The sequence below is a fragment of the Rutidosis leptorrhynchoides genome, chromosome 5 (genome assembly GCF_046630445.1).
Source record: "Rutidosis leptorrhynchoides isolate AG116_Rl617_1_P2 chromosome 5, CSIRO_AGI_Rlap_v1, whole genome shotgun sequence".
Classification (NCBI taxonomy): Eukaryota; Viridiplantae; Streptophyta; class Magnoliopsida; order Asterales; family Asteraceae; genus Rutidosis; species Rutidosis leptorrhynchoides.
The window spans coordinates 453,758,815-453,781,157 of record NC_092337.1 but is presented as its reverse complement, the minus strand read 5'-3'; the positions used below and the strand labels follow the sequence as shown (position 1 = coordinate 453,781,157).

General features: G+C 35.8%; 2 protein-coding genes across 2 annotated transcripts; both read left to right on the top strand.

Moving 5' to 3' along the window:
• Positions 1–3,400: 3,400 nt before the first annotated feature.
• LOC139850168 (protein FAR1-RELATED SEQUENCE 11-like) lies at positions 3,401–6,447 on the top strand. Its single transcript, XM_071839756.1, has 4 exons — positions 3,401–3,427; positions 4,095–4,661; positions 5,187–5,627; positions 5,716–6,447. Exons 1-4 carry the CDS (start codon positions 3,401–3,403, stop codon positions 6,445–6,447), a joined length of 1,767 nt encoding a protein of 588 aa, XP_071695857.1.
• A 9,590-nt stretch (positions 6,448–16,037) lies between these two features.
• LOC139850167 (uncharacterized) lies at positions 16,038–21,208 on the top strand. Its single transcript, XM_071839755.1, has 4 exons — positions 16,038–18,371; positions 18,453–20,494; positions 20,641–20,923; positions 20,987–21,208. The coding sequence occupies exons 1-4, from the start codon at positions 16,038–16,040 to the stop codon at positions 21,206–21,208; spliced, it is 4,881 nt and encodes a 1,626-aa protein (XP_071695856.1).
• The last annotated feature ends 1,135 nt before the right edge of the window (positions 21,209–22,343 follow it).

Here is a 22,343-nt window from a genome sequence, read left to right as displayed (position 1 = left end):
TTGCTTTTGTTAAACATGAAGAGAGAACTGAATTTAGCCTATGGTCCATCTTATAAGCCATGACATGTTCCAAGTATTATTAGGTCGACTATTTCTCACCTGACTTTCTAAAACCCAGGGTAGCTACACGGGAAACTGGTCAACTATATAATATACAATATTCACAATCAATTTCTTTGCAATCAGTGTAGATTTTTTTTATTGTTGCTCGGGAAGGTTATTTATTATTGTTTCTGTACCTTAGAATAATTGGCAGAGGATTTTGAGCTGTTATGCACATCATGCTGGTAGAAAGTCTGTGAATGTTTATCTATAAATGGGTAAAAGCCTATCTGATAGTGTATCTCCCCGCCAAGATACACGAAGCTACGTTAACGAAGGTATCACGCCTAGCAATGATAGATGACGTAAGGATGGATCACAAGAATACATATGTCGAATACAAATCATAGGGCGGGATACCCTTGAAATCAAATAATGGCGCTCAAAGGACAGAAGAAGAGTGCCACCAAACAAGAATCCCAATATTCAGAGTTGGTGCAAATCCGCTTCAGTGATACGAAGAAATAATAACGAAGGAACGTATTGACGAAGGGATCACGGATACCAATGGACAAGGACCTCTCCTAAAGTCACGAGATCACCTAGACTGAAAGAGAGAAGTTAACGGGTTGACCAGGCTCGTTACCACTAACAGCCAAATGACAAAAGAGGAATGCTGCAGGTTAGCTTTCTTGGACCAGCAGGGATCACAGTCAGCCGAAGGGAAAGTCCCCTTTGTCTCATCAGAGATTGCCTCGAAGACTGAATCCGCCTAGAAAACTGGTAACAAGGCTACCACATAACTCTATATAAAGGGCACATGATCCCTGGACAAGACATTCACACTCAAGTCATAATCACTCATACACAAACACTCTCAATGAGTTACCTTCGTATCTTGGTGGCGTAAAGTGCAATACCTTCGCACTACCTTCGGGGAATCGCCAACAAGCATACATCCATCATCATATCATCCATTTAGTGATCAGGTCTCAATACCCTTGTTCCACTAACAAGGTTTGCCAAGAATTGTACAAACACTATCAATCTGTGTTTATAAATTAGGTGACAATTTTTATTAATTTTTTTACATTCCCAACTCTTTAGGAATCACTATACCTCGACTGCAAATAACATGGATTTCTGATTTTTATTTTAATGAAGTGTTTTAGGAGATTTTATGCATTTGAGTATAATGATGCTGTTTATTGACCGGTTAGAACAATTTGACCCTTTTTCTACATTTTAAATATATTAAAATCTTTATACATTTGACCCGTTAGATATGAAACGTAGCTAGAATCTTCCCTTTAATGATTTTGATAAGTGGCTTATTGTGGATTTCATTGTCTTTTGGTTTGTGGTGTTCATCATTTTTGCCACTTAGAAGTTAGAAGCATCTCACTTATTGCTGATGCTATTGACTTTTTACAGGTTAATCGTGATAAGTGGCTTATTGTTGATGCTATCGTGTTTGGTTTGTGGTATGGTGCTAGCTCGGCTTCGTCCTTTCTTCTCAAACTCATTTGCTTATCTTCATTGTTCTTTCATTCAGGTTCATCAGTTTAAGCTTCATATTATCACATACCAAATACACTTGATGTTAAGGTGGAAATTTTAACCCATCATTAACATTTATAATGGTAACAACATATGAATATTTGAATTAGTTCATTGTTTATTTACTATGTATTTACTTGTGAAGCCAAAAGTTCAAACGAGAACCATAAAAAAGGCAAGAACTGCGAGAACTTTTAATTTATAAAGATTTTCACATGTAACTAGATTGAATCACACATAGATCTTGATGAAGAGTATGAATGAACATAAAATAGTTGAAAAACACTTATATTTAACCTATATAATTAAATATATAGTTTCTCGTTCACATGTGCATATTTGTTTCCGAACATGTGAACAGTTCCATATAATGAACAATTTAACATGTAATATGAGTTAATGAACATATGTTTGTTAATAATATGTGCATTAATTAACATTTGCATGTAATTTGATACATTTAAACGCATAAAAACTATTAAATTAAAAAGTTCTCGCAGTTCTCACATTTTAGTGGTTCTCGTTTGAATCTGCCCCTACTTGTGAATACATACACTCTTAAAAATGGATGCTTCCACATACAGTCTAATGTACAGTTCACCTATACAGTTATCCTATTGAAGGTTACGTCACTAATTGAAGGTTCACTAGTACACAAATGAGAATAGAAACCCTTATAAGAAACCTATTTTTGGAGAATGACATAAAAAGAGGTTTCTAAAGTGTATAGAAACCGGTTTTGATGTTAGAGAACAAAACCGGTTCCTTTGGTAGACTTTAGGAACCTGTTTTTGAACAAAAAGAGGTTTCAACCTTTTAAAACCCCTTTTATTAACAAACCGGTCTCTTTTGTAAACTTTAGGAACCTCTTTTTAGTTAAAACCGGTTTCTACCTCTTAAAACTTTTTAAAATTTCGATAACACTTTAGCGGGAACGAAAATTCCATTCAAATCCACATCTCCCTCTACTTCTACCTCTCACATATTCACCAAAACACTCACTTTTGACTCTACCATTTCCGTCCACCACTCACTACCATTGAACACCCATTTTACCTCTTAATTAACACTCACTTGATTATTCACCAAAATCATCAACATAAAAATCAAGCTATGGCATCAACGTAAAAATAAACCTATATGATAGAAAGCTTTGCATTTAATAAATAGTCTTGCAGAAAGTTATGACATTCGTATATTTTATCTTCAAAAAAGATAAGTAACTAAAAATATGTAAACTGTTACACCATTCTTTAGTTATTCTTATTTTGCTATTATTTTTTGGATGTTAAAACTTTATGTTGCCTAAATTTGTGTTGTCAGTGAAAGATCTAATATGTGAACGCAATCATAACTAGGTTGTAATTTATTTACTAAATATATATTAAGTGATACATTTGCTATTTTGAATGAGTATCGAAGTTGAATTGGTATATTTTTTCTAGCTCTGAAGTTCTCCATCTGCATAGTAAACTGCTGGTCATAGGAGAAACAATTTTTACGCTATTTTTTTAAAAACAAAATTATATTCGAAACCAGTTTTTAACATAAAAGAGGTTCCAAATATACATAATAGAAACCGATTTTAGCTAAAAAGAGGTTCCTTATGTCCAGAATAGGAACCTCTTTTTTAAGAAAACCGGTTTCTATACGAATACCAAAGAAACCGGTTATAAAACCGGTTCCACACTTTAGGAACCCCTACTTATAGGAACCTGTTTTAAAACAGGTTCCTAAAGCCCTTAAAAGAGGTTTCTTTTCTCATTTTTTGTAGTAGTGGTTGCTATTTTAATCGGCTATGTTATGTGAATTGGTTATATGGAAGGTGCATGAACACTTCAAAATCTTTCAAAGTCTCTTGGTGAAGGAGCGTTAGTGCATAGTTTTAAATGTCTTCAAACAAGTTATGATATAATTCCTAACTTGTAAATAGTACACAGTTATTAATGCTAAGACAATATATGATTTACATTATCTATTATAATATTTTTGATTCTCATATGAACTAGGATTTATCTAATGTATGCCAAGGAGGATATAATAAATTGTCATTACAAGCTTTTAAATTCTAAATCTCAACAATATCTGCAACAAATATTTTTTCTTTTCTCGTTCTTCCATAATTACCCTTATCTATTTAATATTAAATCACGTTTTACCAATCTAAAAATAACAATACTGAACTCCCATATTTTACGTAGATATAGCTCAAGATTTCCATGATTTTGAATATTAGTCCAGAATTTAAGAAAAAACTCCCTCCAATTTTTCCCTCTACATTTGATTAATACGTATTTAATTCAGTTTGTTATCACTTTTTCAACCAAAACTATATTTGCTTCTTCTTATTATTCATCCTCTATTTATTGTTTTTTTATTTATGGAGTAGCTTCATATGCAATAAAAAAGGTAATGACTATTTGACACTTAACCATATAATTATTTTCATTTAACAGTATTAAATTTGTATGTATGTTACCTTCTTTTTGTAGATGATGCAACTATTTCACGTTGACTTGAATGAAATACCACTTGAAGAAGTCACTGAAGAAGAACGATCGCTTATTGAAGAAGAGGTTGATACGAATGTTTTAGATTTAGAAAAGTCATTTGTCGGTCAGTGTTTTCTTAGTGAAGAAGAGGCATTTATTTTCTATAAAAATTATGCTAGAATTAATGGATTTTCAGTTCGTAAAGGAAGGTTTGATAACAAATCTGGAAAAAAAAATAGACGCGACTTCGTTTGTCACCGTGAAGGACATCCTAGAGTCAAACTAGTTGATTACTCAAAAAAACAAAGAAACAGGGGTTCAACAAGATGTGATTGCAAAGCTCATATGCGTATAAAGTTGAGGAGAATTAACGAAATTTTTCCGGAAGAATGGCAAGTCACGACATTCGTTATGGATCATACTCATGATCTATTGTCTACTCGAGAGGTTCGTTTTCTTCCATCTTATCGTAACATTACAACTGAAGATAAAAATCGAATTCTCTTGTTAAAAGAACCCGGGTTGTCCGTTAGACAAATTATGCGTGTAATGGAGCTCGAAAAGAATGTAAGGCATGGGGAACTTTCTTTTCTTAGAATAGATGTTCATAATTTTATAACAAAAATCATAAACAACACTCTCAAAATGATGCACAAGAGCTTTTAGAGTACTGTAAAAATGAAAAAATAAAAAATTCAAACTTTAAGTATGCGTTTACTATTGACAGTGATAAAAAACTAGAACATATTTTTTGGTCTCATGCTCATTGCTTTGACATGTATCAAAAATATGGAGATGTTTTAGTGTTTATACTACTTACAACGTCAATTCATATGACATGCCTTTTGGCATATTTGTTGGTATTGACAATCATGGAAGAACCATATTACTTGGTTGTGCACTTCTACGCAATGAGACGTCAAATACATTTGAATGGCTCTTTAAGGAAATCAACATCTTTTTATTTTACTTATTTTATATATTTAATGTTATACAATATATATTTGTTTGCGCTTAAAACGTGGTGAACTTTTTTCAATTGATTGTGGAGTGTAGCGCTTAAATAACCAATAACTTATTTATAACATGCAGATCTTTTCAGTACTTATGAAAAAGTCCCCGCAGACAATCTTAACGGATCAAGATAGATGGATGACTCGTGCAATTGTAAAAGAAATGCCTTCAACTAAACATGCATTTTGCATATGGCATATAACTTCTAAATTTAGTAGTTGGTTTATGTCGGTGTTAAGAAGTGAGTATTCAAATTGGTGTTCGGACTTCTACACCTTATATAAGTTGGATACAGTTGAAGAATTTGAGCAACAATGGCCACTTGTAACTACAAAATACAATCTCACCAATAATAAGCATGTTTTAGGTTTATATCAGATTAAAACTTTTTGGGTGCCGGCTTATCTTAGGGAATTTTTCTTAGGCGGCATGACAACTACCGGAAGATCAGAAAGTATCAATGCATTTGTAAAAAGATTTTTATCTTCTCGTACTTCCCTAACGCAGTTTATTAGACAAGTATGTTGTATTCTATAGTTGCATATGCCCATTTAAATAAATAATATTATCTTGACTCATGATTTTATTTGGTATGATATTTGTTTAGGTTGATCTTGCAATTGAAGACGTAGAGCAAAAACAATTACATGATACCATGTTAGAGAAGTATAGGGGGTCAAATTTGCGATCAGTTTCACCATTAGAAGAACAAGCTCATCGCTTCTTTACTCCATTCGCATTTAAGAAATTTCAAGAGCAGTTTGGTAATGCAATTCAATATTTGGTCCCTGAAAATGATGGCAGCAAGTTTATTGTCAAACATCACAAAGCAACACGTTGTCACACGGTCTTTTGGGATGGTAAAGTGGCTATGTGTACTTGCAAAAACTTTGAATTTGTTGGCATACTTTGTCGTCATATTTTATGTGTGTTTATCCATGTGGGTTGCTTTGAGATCCCTTCTATCTATTTGCATCCACGATGGAGCCGAAACGATATAGAAAATGATGGTGCATGTTCATCGCATCAACGATCAAGTCTTGTGGATTCAGACTCATATAAAGATGGTGAGCTTGTATTTGATGAAATTGATTTAGTTCAGTGCCCTATCAAATCTAAAACTAAAGGTCGACCACAACAAAAACGGAAGAAAAGTGGAAAAGAGTTGACAAAACAAGCAAGGCGTTGTGGACGATGCAAGGGTTTTGGTCACAATATTACCACTTGCAAAGAAACAAATATTCAGTTGGAAAACAATTCCTCAGAGGTATCTACTAAAAGAAATAAGATCGATTCAGAAAATGAAGAACTAAATCCTATTTTATCTACCAAATGTTAAGAATGTTGGTGGTCAGTTATTTTGTTATTTTATTCAATTCGTTCTTGAACTATATTTTATGAACTATTTTGGATGGGTGTCAATGTAGTTTGAAGACATTTTTTCTTCAATTCAATGTTTTATCTTGAATAAATGGTTAAACTGATATTGTGAATTATGGAGTTATTGATTTTTTAGTATTTATTGACATCATGTGCACACATATGAATATATGATTGGTTAAATGAAATAGGAGTATGCAGTATGCATCATACAATGGAAGCACAAATTTGTTTTGGATGTTTGGGTATGCATTATGCATCATACAATGGAAGCACATAAAAAAAATTGAATGTTTGAATATGCATTACGCATAATACAATGAAAGCACAAACAAAAAAAAAATTAAATAAATAAAAAAAATCGGAGGTTCGGTATGCATTATGCAGAATATATATTTCGTATTGTATTTTTAATGAGAAAATGTGGAGGCAATTTTATTGAAAAAATCATTGATGATTCAACGTAAAATATGGAAGTAGTATTTGAGTTTGTTAATTCTAAAACTAATTTGATATTAAAATGATAAAGGGTAAATATGGAAGAACACAAATAACTGAATTATCTCATCTGTACTTATTTTTAGGACTTAAAAACTAAATTGATGTAATAACATTTTATCATATGCCTAGGGGCACACAATAGACAAAAAATATGTTATGCACATCATGCTGGTAGAAAGTCTGTGAATGTTTATCTATAAATGGGTAAAAGCCTATCTGATAGTGTATCTCCCCGCCAAGATACACGAAGCTACGTTAGCGAAGGTATCACGCCTAGCAATGATAGATGACGTAAGGATGGATCACAAGAATACATATGTCGAATACAAATCATAGGGCGGGATACCCTTGAAATCAAATAATGGCGCTCAAAGGACATAAGAAGAGTGCCACCAAACAAGAATCCCAATATTCAGAGTTGGTGCAAATCCGCTTCAGTGATACGAAGAAATAATAACGAAGGAACGTATTGACGAAGGGATCACGGATACCAATGGACAAGGACCTCTTCTAAAGTCACGAGATCACCTAGACTAAAAGAGAGAAGTTAACGGGTTGACCAGGCTCGTTACCACTAACAGCCAAATGACAAAAGAGGAATGCTGCAGGATAGCTTTCTTGGACCAGCAGGGATCACAGTCATCCGAAGGGAAAGTCCCCTTTGTCTCATCAGAGATTGCCTCGAAGACTGAATCCGCCTAGAAAACTGGTAACAAGGCTACCACCTAACTCTATATAAAGGGCACATGATCCCTGAACAAGGCATTCACACTCAAGTCATAATCACTCATACACAAACACTCTCAATGAGTTACCTTCGTATCTTGGTGGCGTAAAGTGCAATACCTTCGCACTACCTTCGGGGAATCGCCAACAAGCATACATTCATCATCATATCATCCATTTAGTGATCAGGTCTCAATACCCTTGTTACACTAACAAGGTTTGCCAAGAATTGTACAAACAATTGGCGCCATCCGTGGGACTCCACTTCAATACTTACTTTGTTTGAAAAACACAAGATCATGGTGGAATCTGATCATCCACCGCCCGGTTTCTCTTTACCATCTGAGGTAGATCAACCTGAAACCGAAACGCGAACACCTATTGAAAGGACCCGTTCATATACATTATAAACGATTCACAATAGTTGATTACATCGCAAGGTATTTGACCTCTATATGATACATTTTACAAAAATTGCATTCGTTTTTTTAAAAGATAAAATTTCTTTACAACGAAAGTTGACGGCATGCACACCATTTCATAATACATCCAACTATAATTGGCTTAATAATAATCTTGATGAACTCAATGACTCGAATGCAACGTCTTTCAAAATATGCCATGAATGACTCCAAGTAATATCCTTAAAATGAGCTAATGCACAGCGGAAGATTTCTTTAATACCTGAGAATAAACATGCTTTAAAGTGTCAACCAAAAGGTTGGTGAGTTCATAGGTTTATCATAACAATCATTTCAATATATTAATAGACCACAAGATTTCCGTTTATAAATATATGTACACTCGCAAGTGTATAAAAGTATTCTATAAGTTGTAGGCACCCGGTAACAAGCCTTAACGTTCATGTTTTACCCTCTGAAGTACACCAGATCAGGTGTGTTTAAAATAACCTCGAAGTACTAAAGCATCCCATAGTCAGGATGGGGTTTGTCAGGCCCAATAGATCTATCTTTAGGATTCGCGCCTACCGTACATAGACAAGTAGTTTAATGTTACCAAGCTAAGGGTATATTTCTGGTTTAAACCCACGTAGAATTAGTTTTAGTACTTGTGCCTATTTCGTAAAACATTTATAAAACAGCGCATGTATTCTCAGCCCAAAAATATATTGCAAAAGCAATTAAAAAGGGAGCAAATGAAACTCACAATACTGTATTTCATAGTAAAAATACATATAACGTCTTTTAACAAGTGCAAGGTTGGACTCGGATTCACGAACGTATCAATATTGAGATTCAATATTGCAGGAAAGTACGTAGACGCAACGGAGATGATAAACACTAGATTGACCTCACGAGCATACCCATGAACCATACCCATCACCTCCATAGCAATAACCCATAATTTCCTTAGCTTCGACTCATTCAAAAAAAACTATTTTGAAATCACTCAGACAGCACTCCGTCGTAATATTTTATGTATACTAATAATATCTTAAAATAATACAAAGAAAATATATATATGTAATTCGATTGAGAGAGTTTAGAGAAATATATTTTCAAGTTTCTATGAAATAATGAAACCTATTGAATTCTATTTATAACAGATTTTTGAATTATTAAAGTAAATTATTAAAGTATGAATTATTAAAATGAATTATTAAAGTATGAATTATTAAAGTTAATTATTAAAGTATGAATTATTAAAGTGAATTATTAAAGTATGAATTATTAAAGTGAATTATTAAAGTGAATTATTAAAGTATGAATTATTAAAGTGAATTATTAAAGTATGAATTATTAAATTGAATTATTAAAGTATGAATTATTAAAGTTAAAGTAAAATAAAAGTAAAGTAAAGGTAAAGTTAAAGTATAGTAAAAGTATAAAACTATATACGTATAATACGCGTATAAGTATATATAATATTAATTTAAATCATTATATATATTTAATAAAATAAAATATAAATATCGTTATCTTTATCATACTGGTTAAGTAATGAGTTGTCAAAAGTGGTTCTAGATATTTATAAAAGATATATACGTTTTAATAATAAAGTTCTTTTTAAACTGAAAACGTTTTTTTGTACTTTTGAAACTAAATTAATAGAATATTATGGAAACCAATTCTCCACTAACTTTTGTCTAACTTTCGTAAATGACACTTTTTGTTTTTATTTATAAATAGCTTTACAAATTATTCTGAATATCGTTAAGAGGAATAGATTTTCTCAAATCATAGTGGACCTCTCAACAGAGACTTGTAATCATAATTCAATGTTTCTGATAATTCAATCATTTAATATATTTTTTTTCATTGAAAATCATATTGAAACAAATACGTTCGTCTAAGGAATTATACGTTTAATACTTTATTAATATTCTTAAGTTATAATATATATATATACATATACATATCTATTTATATATAACGGTTCGTGAATCGTCGAAATTTGGTCGATGTTATAATGAATGTATGAACACAGTTTAAAATTCTTGAGATTTAACTTAACAAACTTTGCTTATCGTGTCGGAATAATATAAAGATTAAAGTTTAAATTTGGTCGGAAATTTCCGGGTCGTCACAGTACCTACCCGTTAAAGAAATTTCGTCCCCGAAATTTGATAGAGGTCGTCATGACTAACAATGAGAATGTTATTATAACGATTATAGAGTTTTATCATGTTCAAGAAGAATGGATAAAATAATTCGATTAATCGAAACGTGTGAGTGAAGTTATCGTAAATGAATGAAATAAGATAATAGTGATTCATCGTATCTTTTGACGTCATCACGATTGATCTCCGAAAAGAAAATCTTTGTAATCTATATTGGATTTGATTATTCGGCGATTAAGGAAATTATGATCCTCTTCGAATTAATGCGATAATCCATTTTGATTTCTCTGTCGGATATTTCACTATAAATCCACCTCATTTGTATTCTTACAACTCACACCTTCTCAACTCATATTTTAAAGTATTTGTCAATATGCTTCATCCAGTGCTGATTCTTGATATACTCCTCACTTTCATATCTGTCGCTCTTCTTTTTCATCTGCCTCTGAAAGAATCTATTTACTTCTGCTATACTCTTGGTTTTATAGTGTTTTTAGTTCTCCCGTGTCTTTATATTGCTATATGCATTGATATATACGGTTTGTGATTTCTGGGTTGTTGTTGGGTTTTATATCTTCCCTTATATTTCAAAGTCCTTGCTTCTTCTATAATCATTGTCATCCCCAATTAATGCTCTCTTTTATTTGCTGCGATTTATACCCCAATTTCTATTTCGGAGTTTTGTCCTTTCGTTTCTTCTTCTTGCGATTAAGCACCGCTTGTAATGGTCCAGAATTCGCATATATGAATTTCGGAATGAACATTGTTAATGTTCTAAGAAGGAAGTTGTAATGGCACGATCTTGACTTGTCAAATTACTAGAATACCTCGAAAAAGGCCGAATCATCAAGAAATATTTTCTTGATATTTTAGAGGTTAAAGAGAATACAAGAGTCGTGTAACATAGCACATGATGACGTTATGATCTGTGAATCATCACGTTCCATTTAAAAACTCAGCATGACTTACTGTAATATAATCACGTTGATCAAGTGTCATTATATTATACTAGTTCATGCTTCAGTTCACAACACTACTTCAAAAATATTCCTATTTTAAATTCGAAAGTTTCAGAATTTAGAAACTAAAATAGTTTCTTTTATGATGTAATACAGACAGCACGAAGAGGTAAATGATTTCAGATAAGAATAATTATGGAAATATCTTCAGAAATATGGAGGATATTTATAATGAAAGATACGATGATATCTTAAAATTTCTAATATCAGAGGATGATGAAGAATATTGTCCGTAAGGGTTTAGAGTCAGGAGCAAGGTATTCGATAATGACTTCAGCAGACACGGAATCATTTAGATTCTTTGAAGGTAGATTTCGTCCTTGTGATTTATCCACAGCCTTCTTCATGGTTTGCTCAATCCGTATTTTTCAGTACCAAATATTCTCTTTTTCTGAGCTTTGCCAACACACTACTCTTTATCATCAAACTTTTTACTGTTAAGGTCGTTTATAGTTTTTGTTGCTTCATCAGTATTTTGAGAACTAGTTCGCAGTTTAGGGTGTTTTTCAGAAACTTCACATTCAAAGTATATAAGTTCAGAAGATAGACACATATAATTGTTGGCGTAGACATGCTGCGAGATTTCTAAATACTGATTGCTAATTTCTGATGATTCGTATGGCAATTCTCGTTACAAGATGCAGATGAGTAAATGATGGGGTTTTGATAAATATAAAGATTTTTCGGAAAGTTAAAGATCAATGAAGTTATTAATAAGTTTACTGCTAATGTGGCGAGATATGAAAGGTTCCCCGGTAATATTGATGAAGAGGTAATCATTATAATAAGGCTTATTCGATTGAACAATTGAAGTTGGTTTGCTGGAGCTGTGACAAAACCGTCTATTTTTAGAAGGGATTGAAAAGTTATTTTAGCTAGTAAATGCCAAAAGGTCTGACATGGATACATGTTAAATTATGACTTTGGTTTCAAGAGTTTTTCAGGTACGTAACTGTGGATAACATGTGGTTGGATCATCATCTCGATTGTTCATTATTTGAAGTGTCTTCAGGTATTTCGAAGGGCTTGAACACAGATTATAATCGTTAATATACATACGATGTTCTAACACAGTTTTGAAGTTAAAGTATAGCTTTGAAAGATGTAAGAATCTAAGAGTGATGATACCGGTTATAACTTGAATTGAATTCGGCGATTTTAAAATCAGAATATGTAATTAGATTTTTGAATGAGTATGGTTGTTTTGATTTCTATAAAAGAATGTATATTGTTGTGAAAGTAGGGAGTATAATGGATGATTTACTGAATCAGATTCGAAGTAGGTAACATATTAATTGTGAATTTATATATCTCTCGGGTATTACCTACCCGTTAAAAAAAATTGTCACAATTAATATTTTGTACAAAAGAATTTTATTACAGTCTTTATGGAAATATATGTGTATATTTCTTCAGATGTAATATTGATTTAATGAGTTAATATTAAATTAAACTCACTTAATTTATGGTTAAGGCTAGGATAGATAATTTTTAAACTTTAGAAATTACATAATCATCATAAAATGTTTTCCTAATGAAGTTATGAATCAATACTTCATCGTTGTGGTATTCCTTAGTATCTACAGGGCGTATGACGTCGATGCTCATGGGAGAGATTGTGAAGTTGAGGTTTGCGACGCGGTTGTTGTTGGTGGTGGTAATGGTACTGTTGATGTTGCTGGTGGTACTGGTTATGTTGTTGGTGCTGCTACTGGTGTTTGTAACCTTTGCACCATATTCTCCAAAGCCACTACCCTAGCGCGAAGCTCGTTGACTTCTTCTATTACACCGGGGTGATTGTCGGTTCGGACGAGCGGATAAATAAGATCTAGAATTTGGTGTAGTATATAATCATGACGAGATACTCTGGAAATGAGAGAGAAAATGGTGTTTCGAATAGGTTCACCGGTAAGTGCTTCAGGTTCTTCGCCAAGAGGGCAATGTAGTGGATGGAAGGGATCACCTTCTTCTTGTCTCCAATGATTAAGGAGGCTACGAATCTATCCCCAATTCATCCAGAATAGATGATGACTAATTGGTTGATCCATTCCGGTCACACTGCTTTCGGAACTTGAGTGGGATTCCATTTCGGAATCCGAGGGACTTGAACTAATGACGAATTTCATTTCGTACGATTAAATAAAGAATTTTTTGATATGAAATGATTTTCCGGCTATCAGGTGGTATTCTAATTATATAGAGCAAAAGGTTTCGTAGATTACGGAGGAATTTACGGAATATGTCAGGCAAAGTTTACAGTAACAGATACGCTAAGATATGAATTAGCAGATACGCTAAGATATGAATTTTGTCTATACACTATTCATGCAATCAATGCAATAAGATGTGTCTAGACTAAGAATGATAAGCAGATAATTTTCGACAAAAATGATGAGCAAAACTTTTGACATGCAGACACGGTCGAAGTCCAGACTCACTAATGCATCCTAACGACTATCAGTTAGACACACTAATGCAGACCTGGTTCGCTAAGACCACCGCTCTGATACCAACTGAAAGGACCCGTTCATATACATTATAAACGATTCACAATAGTTGATTACATCGCAAGGTATTTGACCTCTATATGATACATTTTACAAACATTGCATTCGTTTTTTTAAAAGACAAAATTTCTTTACAACGAAAGTTGACGGCATGCACACCATTTCATAATACATCCAACTATAATTGGCTTAATAATAATCTTGATGAACTCAATGACTCGAATGCAACGTCTTTCAAAATATGCCATGAATGACTCCAAGTAATATCCTTAAAATGAGCTAATGCACAGCGGAAGATTTCTTTAATACCTGAGAATAAACATGCTTTAAAGTGTCAACCAAAAGGTTGGTGAGTTCATAGGTTTATCATAACAATCATTTCAATATATTAATAGACCACAAGATTTCCGTTTATAAATATATGTACACTCGCAAGTGTATAAAAGTATTCTATAAGTTGTAGGCACCCGGTAACAAGCCTTAACGTTCATGTTTTACCCTCTGAAGTACACCAGATCAGGTGTGTTTAAAATAACCTCGAAGTACTAAAGCATCCCATAGTCAGGATGGGGTTTGTCAGGCCCAATAGATCTATCTTTAAGATTCGCGCCTACCGTACATAGACAAGTAGTTTAATGTTACCAAGCTAAGGGTATATTTCTGGTTTAAACCCACGTAGAATTAGTTTTAGTACTTGTGCCTATTTCGTAAAACATTTATAAAACAGCGCATGTATTCTCAGCCCAAAAATATATTGCAAAAGCAATTAAAAAGGGAGCAAATGAAACTCACAATACTATATTTCATAGTAAAAATACATATAACGTCTTTTAACAAGTGCAAGGTTGGACTCGGATTCACGAACGTATCAATATTGAGATTCAATATTGCAGGAAAGTACGTAGACGCAACGGAGATGATAAACACTAGATTGACCTCACGAGCATACCCATGAACCATACCCATAACCTCCATAGCAATAACCCATAATTTCCTTAGCTTCGACTCATTCAAAAAAAACTATTTTGAAATCACTCGGACAGCACTCCGTCGTAATATTTTATGTATACTAATAATATCTTGAAATAATACAAAGAAAATATATATATGTAATTCGATTGAGAGAGTTTAGAGAAATATATTTTCAAGTTTCTATGAAATAATGAAACTTATTGAATTCTATTTATAACAGATTTTTGAATTATTAAAGTAAATTATTAAAGTATGAATTATTAAAATGAATTATTAAAGTATGAATTATTAAAGTGAATTATTAAAGTATGAATTATTAAAGTATGAATTATTAAAGTGAATTATTAAAGTATAAATTATTAAAATGAATTATTAAAGTGAATTATTAAAGTATGAATTATTAAAGTGAATTATTAAAGTATGAATTATTAAATTGAATTATTAAAGTATGAATTATTAAAGTTAAAGTAAAATAAAAGTAAAGTAAATGTAAAGTTAAAGTATAGTAAAAGTATAAAACTATATACGTATAATACGCGTATAAGTATATATAATATTAATTTAAATCATTATATATATTTAATAAAATAAAATATAAATATCGTTATCTTTATCATACTGGTTAAGTAATGAGTTGTCAAAAGTGGTTCTAGATATTTATAAAAGATATATACGTTTTAATAATAAAGTTCTTTTTAAACTGAAAACGTTTTTTTTTGTACTTTTGAAACTAAATTAATAGAATATTATGGAAACCAATTCTCCACTAACTTTTGTCTAACTTTCGTAAATGACACTTTTTGTTTTTATTTATAAATAGCTTTACAAATTATTCTGAATATCGTTAAGAGGAATAGATTTTCTCAAATCATAGTGGACCTCTCAACAGAGACTTGTAATCATAATTCAATGTTTCTGATAATTCAATCATTTAATATATTTTTATTTCATTGAAAATCATATTGAAACAAATACGTTCGTGTAAGGTATTATACGTTTAATACTTTATTAATATTCTTAAGTTATAATATATATATATATACATATACATATACATATCTATTTATATATAACGGTTCGTGAATCGTCGAAATTTGGTCGATGTTATAATGAATGTATGAACACAGTTTAAAATTCTTGAGATTTAACTTAACAAACTTTGCTTATCGTGTCGGAATAATATAAAGATTAAAGTTTAAATTTGGTCGGAAATTTCTGGGTCGTCACACCTATCACTCCAGTTATGCCAATAACTACAAACCGGAGTGACTCTGAACCACCGCCGCTAATTGACAAACCCTTCATACTCAACATCTACGATAACATACACACCGTTATCAAGAAGTTGCGAGAAGAGGGACAGCTGTACAGCCGGCGGACACTGACGTATGACAGTGATGACGTCGACGAAGAAATAGAAATGGAGGCTAGACCATCCAGAAGCCTCCCTCTTTCCAGCCAACCCCAGACCTCACAACTGGCAGTCCCTCCGAATGCTGCTCTTCAGCCGGTACCTTCACAACCAGCTCATTCAATGGCCATCACCAGTGTCCCGTTGAACCACCCAGGAGGACCAATTACGCAGCAATATACCTTCGGGAGCCCTTTTCTCGTTGCTCCACAGAATATAGCCAACACCGGTACTGTCTTACCAACCCCGGGAATCATTCCCCTGGTAACTCAGCCAAACGCTACGTTGTCTCTTGGGTCGCAATTTTGGAACGGAGGTAGCCCATGGGTTAGTTTACCTTTCCAGAATGCTTATATCGGAGGGACCCCCGCAGCAAACAACCTCCATCACGAAGTAAACGGAAGTGCTGGCGGATGCTTAGATCAACCTTGGAAGAGCCAGAAAACTCCCTTCGTATCTTCGATACAAAATCACCCGCTACCAATCGGGATGAAGATACCTTCCCACTTGGGGTATTACGAAGGGAAGAACGACCCTGACGATTTTATAAACATCTTCGAGGGAGCGGCTCGAATGTCACTGTGGGATACAGCTGTGGCTTGTCACGCATTCTCGTATGTGCTCAAAAGTGATGCGAGAGTCTGGTTCGACTCTCTAGCGAAGGATTCTATCTCCAGCTTCGAGGACCTGAAACGACTCTTCAGGTCGAAATTTAGCCAGCAAAAGAAACATAAGAAGAATCACGTCGCTGCCCACAGCATCAAGCAGAAAGATGGAGAAGCTTCGAGGGCTTTTCTCGTCCGGTTTACGGACGAAACCCAGCAGATTCCCGGACTCCCCAAGTCGCAAAGGATCTCGGGACTCTTATACGGTTGCAGAACGCGAGCATTGGTGGAACATCTCAGCCGAGATCTTCCCGACACTTATGAAATGTTACTAGACAAAGCATACGTTTGGCTAGATGCAAAGGATACTGCGAATAGCTTCGTCTACGAAGAAACACAAGGTTTTAAACGAAAAGAAAAACCAAGTCACCGTGAAGAAAAGTCTGGGCGAAGGAACGAGCGAAATAGGTTCTCCCCTTATAGAAGGGAAAACACCTCTGGTATCCTTGGAACACTGATGAAGTCACCCAAGGAAATCCTAGCTACCGAGAAGGCAGCCCAAGCTTTCAAAGCTCCACCGAAGCTAAACAGCAAGAGAAAGATGAGGGACACAAGCAAATTTTGTGACTTTCATAATGACTTCGGGCATGAAATGGACGACTGCATACAGCTGAGGCAAGCCATAGAAGAAGCAGTTAGGTCCGGGAAACTAACGCACTTGGTGAAAGGCATACGCAACCCGAAGGTGCCGAAGCAGGAACCCAGACCCGAAGAAAAGAAGCCAGATGCAAACAATGCCATACTAACGGTTGCAGAATGCTTCGCAGTGGAAAAGATAAGAACTTACAAAAGGGGGAGAAAGAATGGAGTGATAGATTGGGAAGAGATCTCTTTCCCAGCCCTAGATACCATCACTCCCTCCGACAAACCCGTCACAATCAACGTGCGAATCTTTGAAAGAGAGGTACACCGAGTTTACCTGGATGGTGGTAGCGCATGCGACATTATGTATGAGCATTGTTTCGACCAGCTTAGCCCCGCCATTAAAGCTCGCCTGAGTCCACCAAGGGTACCCCTAATCGGATTCTCTGGGGAAAGATGTTGGCCAATCGGAGAAGTTGACCTCGACTTCACCATCGGAGAGCCACCATTATCCAGAACAGAAACGCTAGATTTCGTAGTAGTCAGAGCCGTCTCGCAGCACAACATCCTGCTAGGAAGGGTGGCCATGATGAAAATGGGGATAATTGCATCTACCATACATCAACTAGTGAAGTTCTACACACCCGAAGGAATTGGTACCCTAGCTTCCACCTATGATCGAGAGAAGGTTATCATGGCAATCAGGGAAACAGAGGAAAGACCAGGAGAATGTATCCTTGAAACCCGAGAAGAAAGGTCGAACGAAGAAAAGATCTCCGTCAACCCTTTGTTCCCCGAGCAACAAGTAGTTATTGGAGGTTCACTACCTCCGGTAACGAAGAAGAAGCTTCGTAAACTACTGCAGGTCAACATCAACATCTTCGCTTGGGAATACGGAGATATGACAGGTATTCCTCGGGTGCTCAGTATCGACGGGACAACCTTCTCTACGGAACACAAGCTCAATGAATATAAACACCTAGAGCCCATACATTAAAAGAAAAGAAACATTGCCAATGAAAGAGATGAGGCTGCTTGCAAGGAAGTTAAAGAACTGCTCCAGGCTGGTATTATCCGAGAAGCAAAATATCCCACCTGGGTTGCTAACCCCGTCATGGTGAAGAAATCTGACGGAGGGTGGAGAATGTGCGTCGATTTCACAAATATCAACAAAGCTTGCCCCAAGGATTGCTACCCCCTACCGGAGATCGATTGGAAGGTAGAATCCCTAACTGGGTACAAGTACAAGTGCTTCCTCGACGCCTACAAAGGCTACCATCAGATTCAAATGGCCGAAGAAGATGAGGAGAAGACATCATTCTTCACAAGCAAGGGGATATATTGCTATAGGAAAATGCCCTTCGGATTGAAAAACGTCGGAGCTACCTACCAAAGACTGGTGCACAAATTTTTCCGTAAGCAACTAGGGAGAAACCTGGAAGCTTATGTCGATGACATGGTGATTAAGAGTCCCGAAGAAAGCACTTTGCTGACAGACATTCAAGAAACCTTCAACACCCTTCGATCGGTCAACATGAAGTTAAATCCCAAGAAGTGTTCATTCGGGGTAGAGGAAGGAAAGTTCCTAGGGTATTATATCACCAAGAAAGGGATCATAGCAAACCCAGAGAAAATAGACAAGCTCCAACAACTCAAAACCCCAACCACGGTCAAAGAAATGCAGAGTTTAAATGGGAAGCTAGCGTCGTTAAGTTGTTTCCTGTCCAAGGGGGCTGAGAGGCAATTGCCTTTCCTTAAAGTTTTAAGGGGATGCTTGGGAGCGAAGAAAATAACATGGACCGAGGAAGCTGACAGGGCTTTTGTTGATATGAAGGCACACATAGCTAATTTTCCAACACTGACGTCACCTCAGATAGGAGAAACACTGTACCTCTATCTAGCCACGTCTAAGGAATGCATTAGTGCGGTGTTAGTGGTAGAACGCGAAAGGGTACAGGTCCCGATATATTTCGTAAGCCGAGTCCTACAAGGTGCAGAAGTCAACTACCCAGAGCTCGAAAAGCTCACACTTGCTCTGGTTCACACCGCGAGGAAACTACGGAGGTATTTCCAAGCCCACCCTATTATTGTGTTAACTAACAAGCAAATCAGACAGGTTCTTATGAGGCCAGAAAAGTCGAGAAGAATGGCCAAATGGGCCATAGAGCTCGGGGAGCACGACATCGACTTCCAAGCTCGCCATTCAATCAAAGCTCAAGTGCTGGCAGACTTCATGGCAGAAACAACAGAAACAAATGAAGAAAACTACTCCACCTTCGCACAAATTATCACTCCGAATATTGAAACAAAGGAATGGAAATTGTTCACTGATGGAGCCTCTAGCTCTGATGGCTCGGGGGCAGGACTTATGTTAATTAATCCAGAGGGACAAGATTATGCTCTTCGTTTCGAGTTCAGCACAACTAATAATGAAGCAGAATACGAAGCTCTGCTTGCCGGGCTCAGAATAGCAAAGGAAATGAAAATTGAACATTTGCAAGCCTTCGTATACTCACAACTCGTCGCAAACCAAGTCCTAGGTATCTTCGAAGCAAGACAGCCAATCATACAACTCTATCTGTCGAAGGTCAGAGAACTTGTAGAAAGCTTCAGAAGCTTCACAATAGAACACGTGAGGAGAAGTCAAAACAAAAAAGCAGATGCTCTGAGCAAGTTAGCCTCCATCACTTTCGCACACCTGGCAAAGGAAGTGTTGGTTGAAGTGTTAGAAAAAAGATCCATCGAAGCTCAAGAAGTCCACGACCTAATCATCGAAGAAGAAAACACGTGGACGAAGCCACTAAGGGAATATTTGGACCTCGGAATATTACCGAAAGACAAAAAAGAGGCAAGAAAGATCCGGATCAAGGCACCATCATACAAGATAATGAACGGAGCTTTATACCGAAAATCTTTCCTCACCCCGTGGCTTCGCTGTGTTGGGCCGAACCAAGCTTCGATAATCATCAGGGAAATGCACGAAGGCATCTGTGGACTCCATGCTGGACCAAGGTCAATAGTGGCAAAGATACTAAGGATGGGGTATTACTGGCCAACCATGCACGAAGATACAGTCACGCTCTTACGAACCTATGAGCCATGCCAGATCCACGCTAAAGTTCAGAAACAGCCAAAACAAGAAATGATATCAGTGTTATCAGCATGACCTTTCTCTAAGTGGGGCATAGACCTAGTAGGTCCGCTAACCGAAGCACCGGGAGGTTACAAGTGGTTGATGGTCGCAATAGACTACTTCACAAGTGGACGGAAGCAAAACCGCTAAGCACCACCACAGGGAAGCACATAGAAAAGTTCGTTTGGGAGCACATTGTATGTCGGTTTGGAATACCCCAAGAAATCGTCTCGGATAATGGGAAACAATTCACTGAGGGTATATTCCCAGGGTTCTGCGAGAAGCTACAGATAAAACAAACTTTTACCTCCGTCTACCACCCACAAGGGAATGGACAGGTCGAAGTAACCAACAGGGGCATCTTAAAAGGTCTTGAGAAACGATTGGGTAAATGCCATTAGGGATGGATGGAAGAACTCCCCCTAGTTCTATGGGCCCACCGAACCACTCCCAAGAGGAGTAATGGAGAAACCCCCTATAGTTTGGTTTATGGAACTGAGGCAGTATTACCAGCGAAGATACAGGTACTAACCAATAGGACCGCAAACCTCGAAGCAAATGAGGAAAATCTCCGTCTCAACCTTGACCTTATGGAGGAAAGGAGGGAGGCTGTGTTAATTTGAGAAGCAGCATACAAGAAAGCAATCGAAAAGTATTACAACAAGCGAGTCAAACCGTCGGTTTACAAGGTCGGAGACTATGTCCTAAGGCTCAACAGCACTAGTAAAGTGTAATATGAAGGAAAGATGGGTCCGACTTGGGAAGGCCCGTAAGTAATCTCCGAAGCTTTTGGGAACGGTTCATACAAGCTTGAAACCACGGAAGGAATACAGATCCCCAGAACCTGGAATGGGGTAAACCTTCGAAAGTTTTACTTTTAGATTTCTAGTCGCATGTAAGTAGGAAAACTTGTAATGGGTAGTCGAAACTTATACGCTTCCCACCACAAGAAATTTGAATGAAATCCTACTATATTTTGGAAACATCAAGCGTGAATGTTGTAATACTCATTAAGCAAAACATTCCCAAGAGGAATACTTATATAAACTTAGCAATAAGCAAGAGATATCCCAAGAGGTATACCGAAGCTATTGCAAAAAATTCTCAAGAGGAATACTTATATAAACTTAGCAATAAGCAAGAGGTATCCCAAGAGGTATACCGAAGCTATTGCAAAACATTCCCAAGAGGAATACTTATAAAAGCTTAGCAATAAGCAAGAGGTATCCCAAGAGGTATACCGAAGCTATTGCAAAAAATTCCCAAGAGAAATACTTATATAAACTTAGCAATAAGCAAGAGGTATCCCAAGAGGTATACCGAAGCTATTGCAAAATATTCCCAACATGAATACTTATAAAAACTTAGCAATAAGCAAGAGGTATCCCAAGAGGTACACCGAAGCTATTGCAAAATATTCTCAAAAAGAATATTTGTTGAACTCTAGCAATAAGGTAACCCAAGAGGTGTACCCAAGCTATTGCAAAGTACTCCACAAATAGGCAAGTACTTATGCATGAATAATAAACAGGTACGATAATCTAACACCACACAGAAATTGTTCACGGGCAACATAGCCCCAAATCAACAGGCACGCAGGCCTGGTAAAAGTACGTGAACACAAAATAATTAGAGTACAGATCATCACATCAAAAGATGGTCATAAACAGACTACCAAGATCATTGTTCCGCTACCAAAGCAAGAAGCTCCACAGGCTTAGCATCGGAGTGAGCAGCAACAGAGGCGACATAATTAAG

Coding starts and splice junctions, on each gene's coding strand:
- LOC139850168 (XM_071839756.1), top strand. CDS start 3,401: ATGTTATGTGAATTGGTTATATGGAAG. Junction 4,662..5,186: donor TAATGGAGCTCGAAAAGAAT/GTAAGGCATGGG, acceptor TATAACATGCAG/ATCTTTTCAGTACTTATGAA. Junction 5,628..5,715: donor TAACGCAGTTTATTAGACAA/GTATGTTGTATT, acceptor ATATTTGTTTAG/GTTGATCTTGCAATTGAAGA.
- LOC139850167 (XM_071839755.1), top strand. CDS start 16,038: ATGCCAATAACTACAAACCGGAGTGACTCTGAACCACCGCCGCTAATT. Junction 20,495..20,640: donor GCAAAGATACTAAGGATGGG/GTATTACTGGCC, acceptor AGTGGGGCATAG/ACCTAGTAGGTCCGCTAACC. Junction 20,924..20,986: donor ACCCACAAGGGAATGGACAG/GTCGAAGTAACC, acceptor AAATGCCATTAG/GGATGGATGGAAGAACTCCC.